We start from the raw sequence: 15662 nt of genomic DNA, 5'->3' as shown, positions 1-15662 counted from the left end.
TAGACAGTTTTCTGTTTGAGGATGGGAAACCCACTGAAGATGATTATTGATTTTTAAACAAAAGGCAGTAGTACTTCAATTTGAAGTGGGGTAGGTCCAAATGCCTTTTCTTGGATCATCTCTTCTTCTCTCTCAGACTTCTAGAGAACAAATGTGCAGTTATGGAATGACTGCAAGACAATAGGCTCCTCCTGTCTGCCAGTTATCTGAACTAGCAATGGGCTCTCAAAACTCCAGTTTCAAGTGGACCCTTATCTATAGCAGGAGTCTGAACTTTGCTTCTCTTGACATGCTAGAAGATGAAAAAAAAAAATTGCTCAAAAAAAAATTGTTCAGACCTTTACTTACTGCACTGGTCTTCAGCAAACTGCTGAGAATACCCTGAAAAGATGAATGTTGGGTTTGGCTGAAGATTGGGTAAAATTCAGACTTGTGAAGTCCAGGACAGTAGGAATTTCAAGAAATACCTGTTAATAGTTCTGAGTTCTTGGACTGTGTTTAAATCAATCCTTTTTGCTTCATGCGTGTTCTGTCCAATTGGGTGTGTAATGAATCTGCTTTTGTCTTGAATCTATTGAAGGAGGACACTGTTGAAGAAATAGTGAAAATCTTTGTTTCCACATCACAGCTGTTTTGGAAAATGTAATTTCAGGTGTACAGGAGAGAAAGTTCACTGCAGGTATTGTTAAACATTTGAAATAAGTGGCTTAATTTCTTCAGAAATTGAGAGCTACTTCCTGTGGATAAGGAGGGACCTGCTGGGCATTTAGCACTGAGGCACGTCAGGTTGTCTTAATCTCTGAAAGTTCACCTACATCTGTCTGTCTCTGATCATCTGGACCCTTGTGTAAAAGGGGTAAGCACCTTTTTATTTGAATGCAGGCAACTCAGCTTGCTACTTTGATTAGTGTTCCTTGTGAGGGTAAGGAAACACCGAGGCTCTTTCCCCTTGGCTGTGCTTGAGTGGTGCTGCATAAAGTGACTCCCTGTATTTCCTTCACCTTTGGTGAGCACCTGCTGAATTTGCAGTGGAAGTCTTCTGGCAGCATCTACAGATAGCAGGTCAAAGTGCCTGTATCAGCAGACAGCATTTTACTCAGATTTTTTTTTTTTACTGGGAATCTCATCCTTGAGTTTCCTTGCTGAGAGTACAGTCAGCTTCCAAAACTCATTTCCTGGGTAGGCACTTGAAACAGAAGGAACAATTGCATCAATTACAGGAAGTGGGGAGGAAGGACTTAGGCATTGTGCTTCTGCAGGTCTCACGTGTTGCAAATGAACAGCTTCTGTTCAGTAATCACCAGTTTGATTATTCCCAAAAAACATGCAGGCAAGGCGACTCTGTTCTCAGGCCTCCCACACATGCAGGTGAAACCTGCTTTAAATACTGTGTGAGCCACAAATGGTCCAACTTTGGAATGCTGGTTATGTTGCTATTATTGTTCCCTTGACAGGCTTGTTTTTGTCACAGTATAATTTTGTGGTGACTCGAGTCTTTCTTTAGTATTGTAATCAAAAGTGTGTCGCAAAGAGGGGATTTCTGCTTCTTGGATCTGCAAATAACCATTTTCTCTCTTTCTCTTCTCAATTTGGATTTGCTGCAGGTGCATAGGTCCGCATATCGAGGACTGCGTTGGCCTGATGGATAGGTACTTGCTGAGTGGTCGTTCCCTGTGTGTCTTCCATCCTCCACGTGTGGACAAGGGCGCATGCGTGTGCATGTCCTTGTGAATGGCAAATGACGTCTTTTGTTCTGTAATTGCCTGCAGGTGTAGAGGTCCAGCTAGTCATGACTGCATTTACTATCCATGGACACGACAGTCCACTTTACCACAACATGCTAGGTAACATCCACCACTTCTCCATTTTTGTACACCAGGGTCTTCCCTACTTACTGCAGGAATGTCATACTATCCAGTTTGTCCAGGAATGCAGACTATGGGGAGAATGTCACTTGTTCTTAAGCAAGATGTGCCTCCAAATGCCCAAGTTTACTTACTGTATCAAAGCTAGTTAATTTCATGAAATTTTCTACATAAATACGCTTCTTGATGAAATTTTACTGGAAGTAAACTTGGTGGAAACCTCTGGTTAAACTAAAATATCTTGTTGGTACAATTTCATGTTTTTTTTTTTTAAGGCAGAGCGTAAGAAAAATTGAAGCTTTTTCTTCCATACATTCCTGGGGGGGGGGGAAGTAAATGCTTTGGAAAAACTGAACTTTTCCCTCAATTCATGGAAGTAGTATTTGATCTTTTTCATTTTCTGTTCGAAGAAAACAAATCCAAAACATGGTAGCCTTTCAGCAATTTTCTTTTTTAGTAAAGATGATCAAAACGAGTTAATGCAGGAGAATCCCAAAGCATTGCTGTTAAGCTTCACATTCATTTCTCTGTAAGTCCTTCGTTGCTGTTGATAAAGATTCAAACTGGTTAGTATGACTTCCAGGCTTTGGGGTTACTGTCATGAGCTAGGATTAGATAAGAAATGTATCCTTTCAATCAGCTTCATTATTTATTTTAAGAGAAGATTCTGAAGTTAGGTACTAATGTGAAGATCCCTATTCTCTTGCTGTTGAGGGAGTGCGTGTTTAGGCTTGGGCAACAGTATAAATGCTATCAGGTGGTGTAGCTTTACAATTAAATGGGTGTCAGTTCTGACTAAGTTCTTAGAGGAAGGGGACTTAACATTTTTCACATTGCAGTATTCTTTGGAATTTTTCTGCTTTGAGATACCTTGTATGAAGCACTTCCATGTGGGATTCGTTTTCAGGGATGGTCACTGAGTGTGAGTTAGTGAAAACCAGCAAGCTGTTTAAAATAGCTACAATTATAACTCACAGTACAAAGGAAGATTGTATTATGATTGTTTGCCTAATTTTGAAGGGCGTACGAGGCCACGGAGAATGAACGCCATGCTGATGTTCATTGCCTTGGTAATCAATTTTAAAATAGCATATATTTCATCAATGGGGTTCTTAATAAGTTTTTTGTAGGAATGTCAAGGGCTTTGTGCTGGGAAGATGACATTTTGGCAGCAGTTGAAGTCTCAGTGCTCCAGTCTGCTCTCTCTGTCTTCCTCTGTTTGCCCCAAAGTAGCTCAGATCTTGCTCCCAGTTGAATTCAAGTGGTGCAACTCAAAAGCTTATATTTGTATCAGGAATGTTCTGTTGGCAGTTAAGTCGTTGAGGGTACTGCCAAATACTCTCTGAAGCAAGGGAATGACTGCTGTTGATCACAGTAAGTGATTGGATCCTGGGGCCTTAGCACTAAAAAGGAAGTGTCTGACAAGTGTCAGGCTTAAGCCAGGGGCTAGCAGGCAATATTTATGTGGTATTTTATGTTGTGTATATCTTAGTGCTTCTGAATCTACTATGCAGGTAGGAAAACAAATGGTCAGATTGGTGGATGCTAATGCAGGTATTTTACCTTGCTCAGGCGAAGCATTTCTTCCTTGGTTCAGAAGTAGGAGGGGAGAAGGACCCTTGAAGGTTGCTTTGAGCTTATGGTTTTTTTTTGTTTGTTCCAAGTTTACTGAATTTATCTTAGGGCAAGTTAGTGCACTGTAAATGTGATGAAATGGTGAAATCCTGTATTTTGTTCATGAACGTGGTACATTTTGTTTGGGCTGAAAACGGGCAAAACTGCACTGGCAAAAGCGATACTTGTGATTAAGAGAGCAAGCAGGAGTGTAAATAAAAAAATGGATGTATTATAGAGTATCCCTAGACTTGCAGACTTCAATGATTAATTATTTTAGTTTCACCCTTGTCACATGGACTTAGGTTTCTCCCATTTTTCCACTTAGTTCTTTTTTAGTTATGCAGTTTGGTTCTGTCATCTTCCATTGACTTGTGGGCTTTTGTGAGAGTATGATAGAAGAGCAGAGGAGTTTTTATGTTCAAAGGTGCATCATGCAGCTTGTTTCCAAAGGACAGGTGACATATTAGTTCTTCTGCATATGTTTGGTTCCCCATGCTTGTGCTTGGAAACCCTGAAACTGAGCTACGTTGGAGTGCTGCTCAAAGGATAGAAGAAACCCTTTTATTTCTTCATTTCCTCTGATAAGGGCTGTTACGCTGTTTCTTCTAGACAATGTGATGGATTACTTATTTATTTTAGATTACTTTTAGATGACATGTTAGATCTTGTGTCCTTCTCATTTTCCTATGAGAACCTGCATTTATTTTCAGTATAAGTTGATCATCACAGTCTTTCACCATAATCTTAACTGACAGCCACAGTGCAGTCTTTGGAGGAGTGAATATCACTGTGAGAGAACCAGTCCAAGTGGCTGGAAGTCATGGAAGAAACAAGTGCTTCTTTTTGCCTGCTGTAGTTAAAAGTTCTGACTATTGTAACAAGTCTCAATTCACCATGGCAAAGGAAGCCTTTCTTATGCTAACAATACGTGCTGTTTTTATATTGTGCTCATTGTGTAGTTGTCCCATTGCAATGCTGTCCTACTGCAAGTGGCTGGGCCAGCTTTATGGCTGACCTCTGCAGGTTATCTGGCTGGCACAGGGTTCCAGAGGAGCGGGGTAGGCTTTGCTGCCTTTCCCATGCTTAGCAGAGCCCTTGGCTGGCATGAAACTTGCATTGCTGCTGCTTTGCTTCCCTTTCTGCCTCCTTCCTGGGGGATCTCAGCGCAGGGAAGGCAGAGGATGCAAGGGCCCAGTGTTCTACTTTGCCACCTCTAGCTCCTTCTGCTGTTGCTATCTAAGAAGGTATGAGATGATTGCTATGGGAAGTTAGTTTGGGGTACCCTTTCCTAGAAATCCGCAGAGGGGGAGAAAGTGGAGACTAGGATTTCTTAGGTACCTGAAGCTGTTAGCACTACTCTTTTCCTACCCACGTGCTCCAATCCGTGCCTTCTATTGCTTGCAGCCAGCAGTTCCTTTGAGTGGAACGGTATAGTTCTTAGAGGACCTGGGTGCAGGAAAAGAGCATGTGAGTGGGGGGTAAAGAACTGAAGGGGAGCGTGTCTGTTTCAAGGAGCTGGTAAACATTGCCTTAACTGAAGATGGGTCAATCGTGACGGTAGCCTTCCATCAACCATTAGGAAAACAGCTTGTTGGTTGTGCAAGGCTGCATGTTCTGTGTGCCCTGACTCCAGATGCGTTTGGTTAATTCATTTATAAAAGCTAGACCATGGATAAAGTTTTTGACCTCAAGTATGAGTTCTAAATGATTTATTCTTCCTGTTGTTCACAGGACTTAGGACTAAAAAGAGGTTGTTAAAGGGAGTGAATTCTGTGGTTTTGTGATGTCTTGGGAGATGACGGAATCTGAAGATGTAATTGGAAGCACGTGGCTGCTATGATAGGGAACAGCTAGCACCTTAATGTCACTGATCTGAGTAACCTGATGTCTGTGGTTATACTTAAAGAAAATGTCACATTTTCTTTCTAACTAACAGAAACAAGTAGTCAGGAGCACCGTAGTCAAGTGGCTTCATGCAATGGAGTATAGAGGTTAACTCAAATGACAATTCTAGTGCTTGCTTTATATCAAAGGACGTCCTCACAACAAATCATCGCTTCCTAAATGAAAAAAAAAAAAGTCTTTCTTAGGTACTGTGTGTATACATGAGCTAATTAACAATAAAGCCTATGCAGTGCAGGCAAATCCTTTCACAGCTGCTTTGTACCCTCACACAGTACAACTTGAGTAGAAATTCACAGCCATTCTGACTGGATGATGGGGAAGGGAAACCACCTCTAATAAACTGTTAATGTTCATTGCTTTTATGGAGCTCTGTTCCGTTGCTTGGAGGAAAGCATTCCATATGCTCTCTATTTTTATAGAATAATTATAGTCACTTCTGGAGGGGAAGAAGAGGAGAATGGCTGTAAAAAACAAGAGGAGAAATAAGATCTATGGGTACGAACTAAGCAGCATTACTTAACTTTGAATGATAAAAGAAGCTGCTCTTAAGAAACTTCTAATCTGGAGCTCTCTAATGCTGTATCAGAATGAAGTTGAAGAGATATTTTTAATTCCTTTTTAATTTCACATGTATGAGTGAAAACTGCTGTTTCTTGTCCCGTCTCTGTGGGTTGAACAGAGTTTACAAGCGATCCATTTGTGATAGACAGCGGAACCTCTAGTTTTGTGTGAGGATTGCTGCTGATGAACTGTTTTTAAACAGACCTTTGCTGTGGGCATGCTTACTGTCACAACAACATCTCACTGCCTGGAGCTTTGGGAGGAATGCATGCAAATCCCCTTTTGTGTGGGGGAGAGTGAAGGAATCAGAGGCAGCTGTCGTAATGCACTTCTTAAAATCCATTCTGTGGCTCTAGTAGTTTAAGGATGCTGTTGAGAGCGCACGGGATTGAATAAGGCAACTTTTGTTGGTTGTTGTAATTGATTTTACAAACGGTATGAGTGAAATGCTCTTGTGTGTGTTGAGGTGGTTGCTGCCCACAGACAGTGTTTCTCAGCAGCAGAGCTGTTGTTTGATGGATTAAAGTAATTTATTATTGCCTAGCAGCACATCAGAGAAATGTTAGAGTGAAATTACACAAGCTGGCCTACTCTACTGATTTGTGGATATAGGAATGGCAGTCTTTACTATTTGATATGGTGTATGCCAACCCTTGCTCCTTATTCAGCTAGTGAGCTCCGGAAGAGCAGAGTGCTCAGTCTTAAAAAGCAATCAGGTTTCTTGCAGAAATGTATGGTGATGTGTATTTGGTCTGTTCAGGACGTGATGAAACTTAGAGTCCCTCTTATCCCTATGCTTCCTGACATGCATTCGTTGAATCCTACTCTTCTGTGGCTTCAGTACGCAGTCCAGCTTGGTGAGCTGGATGTGTGTAGTCAGCCCTACCTTAACAGCAGGATTAATAGAAATATGGAAAATAGGTATCATGAAGTATGATAGTTACCAAGCCTTGGAATTCTTTCAAGCATTTAACTAAACCTGACTGCATCTTTGAGGGCACTCCTCAATAAAGGCCACTTACTACTTTTTTTCTTTTGGATATTGTGTTTTGCAGCTCACAGTAGTATTTTGAAATACATTTACAACAAGCAAACTCTTTGTTCTAAAAACTGCATAAATTATTGTTACTGCACTTGAGGAGCAGGGGAAGTAAGCAGGTAGACAAGGTACAGCAGGTCTCTACTGAAAGGCAAGTATTTGGGGAATTCCAAATGGAAAATGGCTTGTTAGAATGGAAATTAACACACAGCCCTACTGCAGAGGTCGCCACCTTTCTTATCAACCCACATAAGCCTTGTGTGTGCGTCGGTACTGGTTTGGCTGTACAAATTACATATGATGCTGTGGTAAAATGGTGTCATGGAATAGTGACCTTATTATAGAGTAACAGTGTATGTCTCACTACTCTCCTGTGGGTTTCTTTTATGGCTTGAAATGAGGATTTAATTTAGATTTAATGTTGTTATAAATTAATTATCTATTATTAAAAATACATTTATTGAACTTGAGAAATGTGGAAGATGTAGAGTTGTTTAAAACTCTCTGAATGGTTTCCTAATAATTCATTAATATTTAACATGTAATAAATTAGAACTAAAGCTCATGGTCTTACTTCCAATCTACCTGCATAATGCAGGATTTGTCACTCTTTCATATTTAGATAGTTTATGTGATAGATGCATTTCAGTTCGGAGTCCAACCAAGACTTAATTCTTTGCATTCTGCCTTAATCACCACGACCCATCTGGTGATTAAGGAGCTGCAGTTCTTGCAGTGAATGGAAAGCTCTTGGTTGGAATTCCTTTGAACAGTACGTTGATGGCACTGTATGTTTTTTTTGAAAGCATACGTACAGTGAAAGTCCACTTAATTAGGTCTCTTTAGATCAAAGTTAATGTCTTGGTGCAATCTACCGAAGGAAGGAGACAAAATTGGAGTTAGGAGTAGACTTATTCATTTCTAATACCTATAAAATCTTGCAAGTCCTCTCCCCATATGCACACTTTTCCACTGCCTATTTAAATTCACTTAAATATTTCTTTGAATGATTAAATGTAGAACACTTAATAAGATAAGAGCTTGCGTATCAAGTCTGGAAATATTAGCCTTTTTCCATTCACACAAGATCTGTTTCATAGGAAATTGGGAACAGCTTTTCCAGCTCTAGGTTAAAAGTAGTTATGGTAATACAGTTTATCTTCATTTGTTTTTGCATCAATGAAAATGATGATTTGGAATCTTGTATAATCTTTTTAGTTGGAAGGGACCCTAAAAGGCCTTCTGATCTAAAGCCACGGCAACTAACTTTCCTATATCCAGTCTGAATTTCCCCTCTTTTACCTTGAAGCCATTTCCCATTGTCTTGTCACAACAGACCCTGCTAATGAGTTTACCTCATGCTTTCTTACAGCTCCCTTTGAGATACTGACAGGCTGCTTTGAGGTCTCCCCAGAGCCTTCTTTTCTCTAGGCTGTACAACCCCAGCTCCCAGTCTGTCCTTGCAGGGGAGGTGTTTTGTCTCTGGAATTGTTTTTGTGGCCCTCCTTTAGTGTTGCTCCAACAGGCCCCTCATCTTTCCTGGACTGAGGAGTCCACATCTGGATGTATTGTTCCAGGTGAAGTCTCACCAGCACAGAGTAGGGGAGCAAGATCACCTCCATCCCAGCTTCCCAATAGAAGCTGGCAATGCTTCTATTGGTGCAACCCAGGATACGGTTGGCTTCTTGGGCTACAAGGGCACCTTGCTGGCTCAGATCTAGCTGCCATCCTCCAGTACCATCAAGTCCCAATAGGCACTATGTTCTATCCTTTCATCCCCCAACTTGTAGTGATGGTAGTAGTTGTCGTGACCCAGATCCAAGATGTCGTGCTTAGCTTTGTTGTACCTCGTGAGATTTGGTAAGGTGTTCTCCAGTTCTAGCTGTGCGTGGCCTGAGAACATAAATTGCAAAACTAATGAAACCAGTTCTACTGTAGCAGCAATCAGCTAACGTTTGTCCTACCTAGCTATGCTTGCTGTGGAAAGCAGTGTTACAGCAGATAGCATATGCAAAAACATAATCACAAATACCTGAGACTGGCAGGAATGTTTCTCATGAGAGTTTATCAAGCTGTCAGACCAAATTAATTGATCTTACTATAATTTTTTTGCCTGTCGTGTAGTGAAGAGTTATAACAGTGATGATGTGGAAGAATGTCATATGAATTACTTGTATCTTTGGATTTCTTAGATGGAGAGTTTGAAATACCCGTGTTCAAATTGTAGTGAGGAAGAGAGATCTAGTAGCAAACTTAATTCCCATGCAATTCTCTCTATTCAGTTTACTTTGCATCTCTTCTGTAACATAAATCTACAAAGCGTTTGGCTGCAGTGTTGATGGCATGTAGGTCTCCATGCTTCTTGTACACAGTTCTGGGCAGTGGTCTGGTTGCAGTGTCTGGCTGTGAAACCTAGGACTGGGCCTGGCAAACATGTTGACCTACTGCTGTAGTACAAGGGTTCCACTTGCAGGAAGGCTAAAATTGTAAGAGCACTAAGGAAGTCTGCTAGTCCAAGCTTCTTTCTGGTAACAGGGTCAGCTATGACTGGCAAGTGTTGCGTGCAGAAAAAAATAGGTTTTGGTCACTGGTATATTAAGACTTAAACTACAGAGAAGGTTGAATCATCTGCATGTAGTAAGATATGGAATGACAGAGTGGTTCTTGGGAAGACTCTGAGAAGCTTGTGTTTTAGGAAACTTGAGAAAGGGATGTTAGGTGGCAGAAGATTAGTAGCAGGCTGGGATAGGACTGAGAATTGGCAAAAGGAAATGAGGCTAGCAATGTGGAGGAGGAGGAAAAAAGTAAGAGAGAGGGAGATGCGGACAAGAATTCAGGCTAGACTCGATTTCTGGAGGTCCCTTCCAGCCCCTGCAATTTTCATTCTGTGATGGAGATAAGGTTTAGCATTCTAATAGTAATGGTAGCTGATCCCTATAGTGTATTTGGTGCTGTTTGTTGTGTCCCAGTCTTCTTTAAAGAAATTTGAATGTTTCAGAAATTACTTCTTTGCCTGCCCCTCATGATCCCTCTCAGGAAAGGAAGAAAAAGTATTGCATTAGAAGTGGAGCACTTTTAATCTGATGGACTGACGAATGCATAGTCTCAATCTCAGTAAGAATTGTAGAGTAAGTACAGATTGCAGAGGTTATATCCTAGCTTCAAAACAGTCCCAGCACGTGCTGGCAATTTTTCCCTTCTTTGTGGCAGTGATACCCTCAGCTCATAAATGACTTGGATGCAGGTTAGGTTCAGTGCAGTTCCTCTACACTTTGTGCAAACTGTCTTTGGATTTTTGTGTTCAGCCAGCAGATCAGATCAGACTCCAGTTGACCAAATTCCATGCTTTGGGACATATCAGTCATCTTTTAACCAACAGATTTCAAAAATGAAGGAGTTCTCTTCCCTTACGAAGGAAATTTTGGTTAGGAAAATTACTAGCTGTAGCAAGGTGTGTATGTATTTCCTGTAGTTGGTTTCATTAACTGTTTTGCATGCCTCTCATCACACTGCAGACACATACATTTTTTGAGTGTGATGAGAGGAAGTTCCTCTCCCTTTTCTCAATTTGGTGGGGAACCCGGAGGGGAATGTTTGAACTTCCTCTGTCCTGAGCCCAAACGGGCCTCAGAAGTTGTGGGACATAAAATGCTCAGAAGGTCAGCAGGCTCTGCTGTCGGCCAGAGGGGCTGCTATGTAGGTGTCAGTTCGTATGCGCTTTTACCCAGGGTGCTAGGTGTGCTCCATTCAGAGCATTTAACAGCTATTGGAATAGAAGTATTTAAATCTTTAGACAAGGCAGTACCTGCACTAAAGTCTGGAATATTGTAGCATACTTGAATTCAAGAGAGAGAGCTGTTTTACTACATCATCATCATTGGCCTTTATGTGGGCCATACTGTACTTCAAAATAATTGTAATAAAGCAGCTGTTGCAGGGACTAGGTTGTGCTGAGCCATATCCTTGTCATGGACACAAGCTGTTCTTCTAATCAAGTCACATCTGTGACTATCAAGATGCTAGGAGTTTGCTGTGTGTATAGAGACATGCAAAATATCATAGGAGCTGAGAACGGAAGCTGGGGATAACATTCAAAGCTGATTTAAGTTATTTTATCTATGTTTTCTTTGGGGTGTCCTGTAGGGTCATGCTAATAGTGTAATGGCTTGAATTAAGAGAAGTTGAAGGATTCAGATGCAGGCTTCAGGGGTATGTCTGGGTATGGTCCTGCACAAGCTTTGCATCAAAAAGAGGATCTCAATTTTTCTTCTACTTATTTTTTTCCCCTCAAAATCAAATGACATTTTTTAACAATCAATATAACTTAAGGCATTTAAACAGATAATGATGGTGATGGTACCCTTCTAATACTGAAGTGATAAATCCCAATACAGCATCAGAATGGCAGCATGGCCCGGGTTGTAAGGGACCTCAAGGACCGTGAAGCTCCAACCCTGCCCACAACCTCCCCATTTAATACCAGCCCAGGCTGCCCAGGGCCCCATCCATCCTGGCCTTGAACACCTCCAGGGATGGGGCATCCACAGCCTCTCTGGGCAGCTGTTCCAGCACCTCACCGTTCTCTTAGAAAAGAACTTCCCCCTGACAGCCAACCTCAATCTTTCTTCCTTCAACTTAAAACCGTTTCCTCTTGTCCCACCAGAGGTGCTCGGAAACAAATTCCTTATGCCATAATCTTTATCAACTTCTATTTTGCTTGTACTTAAAAGCCTTGGCCACGTTTACTCCATCCTGTGCTCTGCAGAGATGAATTACACGTATTTAGAAACTCTCACAGGGAGAAGCAAAAATGCATGTTCCAGTTAACAACAGCGTGGTGGTTATTCAGAGGCAATTATTACTCCCTTATTAGAGAACATTTATGCCAGTGTGGAATGAAGTGTTAATGTGTTGTAGACTTTGAAGGCAAAAGTCTTAATCCTCTATACAAGCATATTATATGGGGGCAGATTTCCAAATGCAGTTAAAATGGAGTCTACAAATCCTCGGTTCGCTCTGACTTTGATCTCAAACATAGGTCCCAAAGATGATTTAATGCCACCCCTTGTTAAGAAGAGCTCAGCTGAAACCCACGTTAGCTCTGTGTTTATCACAGAACGCCTGATTGGATGTGACAAGATATTTGAAGATCAGGAACGTGGTGTGACAGTTCTGTTCTCATCAGTTTATCATGTCCTGTATTTGTATGGCTTTTTTTCCTATCTCTGCCAGTGTCCAGTGCTGAACTTGTTAATAGCTTAGGCTGACTGCGCACTGATGAGAAGAGGCTTGTTGGCTTTAGCCAGGTTGCACGTAGGACTTCATGTACCAAGCCAGGACAGAAATGGGAATTGATGCTGTCCTAATGCATGTGCTGAGAAGCATGAGTCAGAAAGATTTTGGAGAGAGGCAGCCTGTGACTTGAGAACTTCAGGCTTCATCACCAGTCCAGTCCTTGAAAGTTCATTGCTGTGAAATATTCTGGAGCTTGCGCAAGCAGGTACTGTCCCATTTGATCCAAAGCTGGAACAGGAAAGAGTTTGCAGCCACTTAGACACGGACTGAGACTTCGCTGTGCTGCTTAGATCTGCTGAACGACTCTCAGGAAAGGCTGGTTTTCCAAGGACAGATCAAAAGAGATGGTTACACAGAGACTGAGGCATATTCAAAAGAGAGGTCATTTGTGAAGTAAAAATGAAAGGCACAGAGCTGAGAGAAGTTCATCCTGTGCCTCCTTAAAGGGAGGCAAGCCTTCTTTACAGTCCTACAGGCAAGATTTCACGTAGTTGTGGAATGGGTTTCAGTGTTTTGTATGCCAAATGGCTCAATACAGGTAATGCTGTACTGATGGGTTTTGGAATATATAGTGGGTACCAAATTGTTACAATGATGAAAGAGCACAGAATCTGTCCTGACTGTGGTCAGTGTCAGTGGTCAGTTTTATGCTAGCAGGTATGCTCTCTGTTACCAAGCCCCATTCAAGTTCTGACTGCCTACTGTTTTAATACAGACACTACATTGTACTTCTCCATCTCCCCAAGCCTCACACTGCTGCAGTGTGGTGGTCACGAGTGGAAATCAGTGCTGCCAGACAAAGTAGTCTCTCAGCACATAGAGTCTTGCAGCAGAATGCACTTTGGCTCTGTTGGAGAAAAGCATGTGTTCTAATTAATGATTTCATGTACACAGAAATAATTGTAGAGCCTGTTGGTTCCAGCTGGTTGCAGAGAAGGCTGTGTGCTGCGGGTTGACTTTATTGCCTCTAATAGGAATGCTTTATGCAGAGAGGCTCCTTGAGCTAATGGCGATGGCTTTGGTTTCAGAGCAGTTCATCAGCACCTGTGGTCATTACAGGGCTGGCTTTCTTTATTTGAAGCAAAATATTAATCTTTGCAAAGAAACAGGAAACACGATAACTTTATGAAGATGATTGTTCTTTTGCTTGATGAACTGGCTTTGCCTGCGAGGCCCATCTAGTGGGTTTTAGTGGCTTTCTGTCACAGATGAATCAATCCCTATTACGCGGGGCCTGACTTGGAATATTTTACAAGGGACGTTAATCCGTTTTACTTAAAGCACAAGCCTCAAAACAAAGTCACCGTGCAAGCTTTTAGCAAGCGTTCCTCCCTTGTGTTGTGTCAGGAGAGAAAAATCTCAGCCTTAAAACATGAGGGGCACAACAGATATCAGGTGGACTTGCAGTTTTATGGGGTGAGCAACCCATGGAAAGCCTCTGCATCAATGCTGTAGTTAGTGGCATTTCAGTATTTATTCCCAGTCAGCTGTATGAGCAGGGAGTTAAAGCAGACTTGTTAGTAATTTATGGTGAAAGTAAGAGAGACATCATTGTTCTCCGAAAATATTTAAATCACTGCCCAGTTTTGATGCATGGTAATAGTGCAGTTGCTCTTAACAGCACCTCTTGATCAGTGGGATATGTGTTCTGCTCATGGCTGAGAACTCGGGCTCTCGTTTGATGAAGATGGTGAAAAGCTTCAAGCGCAAGGTTTGAGTCACCCAGTAACATGCTAAAGTACTTGCTTCACTGCAGGATGGGCAGGCTGGGACCTAAGAGGTAGTGCTCAAGTTGCACGTTGGAAAGTCATGGCTGAGGCTACCTGCCACCGAAGTTGTAAGTAAAGCGAGGTGACAGCATGATGGAACGCGGTTTGCTTGTATCTAGATTTAAATGTGGAACTGGTAGGCATTGTGAGATCAGTTGTCAGTTACAATTTGTGATTATGTGTGATAAAAGCTAATCTGAATGTGAAGGTGACATTGCTCAGTGTTTAAACGCCCTCAGATTAAGTGGAGAAAGGGAGAAGGGGCTCTTTCTTTTTGACTCTATTTCTTTGTATAAAGCAGAGCATGTTTTTGTGTGAATAATCCTGGCTGAATTCTTCCTGCTCTAGGGAGCCCTGTTCTGTGATCACCAGGCACTGGGAGTTGTGGATGTAGAGATTGCGGGGGGTTGCTGGACAGCAGAGAAAAGCTATTAAGCACACTTAAATTTGCTTCCACCCTGAACTGTTAATTTTGTGTAATTTAAATGCCGAGATTATCATTCCAGGATTAACAAAATCCCTCAGATCTCTGAAAACGCATATTATAAGTTGACTGAATTCACCTCTTAGGGACAGGGTGAGGACCACAAAGCGTGGGTCGTCCATCTCAAAAAAGAGTGCCTTGAAGAAAAAAATAGGAGTGACATAGATAAAACCTAAAGCAGTAAGAGGGCTGGGAAGTGTTGAGGCAGGAACGGAAGGCTTGATTTTAAAGCTCTGTTTATGTATGTGCTGTGTTAGGTGGGTTAGTGCCAAAGATGTGAAAACAGGTGTTTTCTCAGCTTTATTCCATGGAGCGCAGCACTGCTTCCTTTCTCTTCTGCATTGTTCTCCAGTCTTAGAGTTGAAGTCGACTCTACAGGGGACTCAGTCTAGGCCATGTACTCAATGAGATCAGTAAAAAGGCTTTAATACCTGACTGTGGGAGCACTGTGGGAATTGCAAATGTGTTGATGTTTTGGCTGAGTGTAAATATGCAACCCACCCTGCTGAGCATCCTTGTTAGTCTTAGAACTCTGATTTGAACTTGTAGTTTCAAATTGGATGGATGGGAGCGGGTGAATTCTATACACGTTTGAAAAGAAAAATACTTTTCTCCTGATTGAACAGTAGGATCTTATTTTCAAATTTTAGCCCATTACACACAGATTCCAGTTGAGAAGGCAGGATTTTTCACATGCAGTGCTTATTTTCTTTCTACCTCCCCTTTCTGGTCATTAATTGAATATTCTGTCCTCAACCTAGGGAGGGGTGATGGATAGGAAATTAATTATGTGAGATTGGATTATGATTCAGAGCTGTATTTCTTGCACTACAGAGTCTATTTTGATGAGCATAAAAGTTCAGTAGAGAATTTTTTACACCCTCTGGAGATGATTTTCAGCGTGTAAAGGAAAATAATGGCTGCATCAGCAGTTTTGTGGTGGTGGGCTAGTAGTGCTAGTAGCAGAGCTGTAAGAAACACGAGCTAGAGTCAACCTCTGGCTGTCCATCCTTCTTTTGGATGGGTAGGAGTGATATAGAACTGCTCTCCTTCCTCGAGCTTAGCCTTTCTGAGCCCTACTGAAGACATGGGGCCTCTATGCTCTTAAAGGTGACTTTACCAAAATC

The 15662-nt window shown here is 41.7% G+C and overlaps 1 protein-coding gene across 6 annotated transcripts in view; it reads left to right on the top strand.

Annotated features, from left to right (window-relative positions):
- Positions 1 to 15662, top strand: part of ERBB4 (erb-b2 receptor tyrosine kinase 4) — a 500652-nt gene that overhangs the window by 373864 nt on the left and 111126 nt on the right. For 4 of the 6 annotated variants that reach the window (XM_052675094.1, XM_052675097.1, XM_052675095.1 and 1 more), the window contains exon 16: positions 1770 to 1844. The exons of 1 other annotated variant lie outside the window; for it this stretch is intronic. In XM_052675094.1, coding sequence (XP_052531054.1) covers positions 1770 to 1844 — 75 coding nt within the window. Of the gene's footprint in view, positions 1 to 1604; positions 1650 to 1769; positions 1845 to 15662 lie in introns of all 6 variants that reach the window. One more of the 6 variants, XM_052675096.1, reaches the window with a different exon arrangement.

This window comes from Tympanuchus pallidicinctus, unplaced genomic scaffold (assembly GCF_026119805.1).
Source record: "Tympanuchus pallidicinctus isolate F22 unplaced genomic scaffold, pur_lepc_1.0 scaffold15, whole genome shotgun sequence".
Classification (NCBI taxonomy): domain Eukaryota; kingdom Metazoa; phylum Chordata; class Aves; order Galliformes; family Phasianidae; genus Tympanuchus; species Tympanuchus pallidicinctus.
The sequence above is the reverse complement of the archived record's forward strand: the minus strand, read 5'-3'. Positions and strand labels throughout refer to the sequence as shown.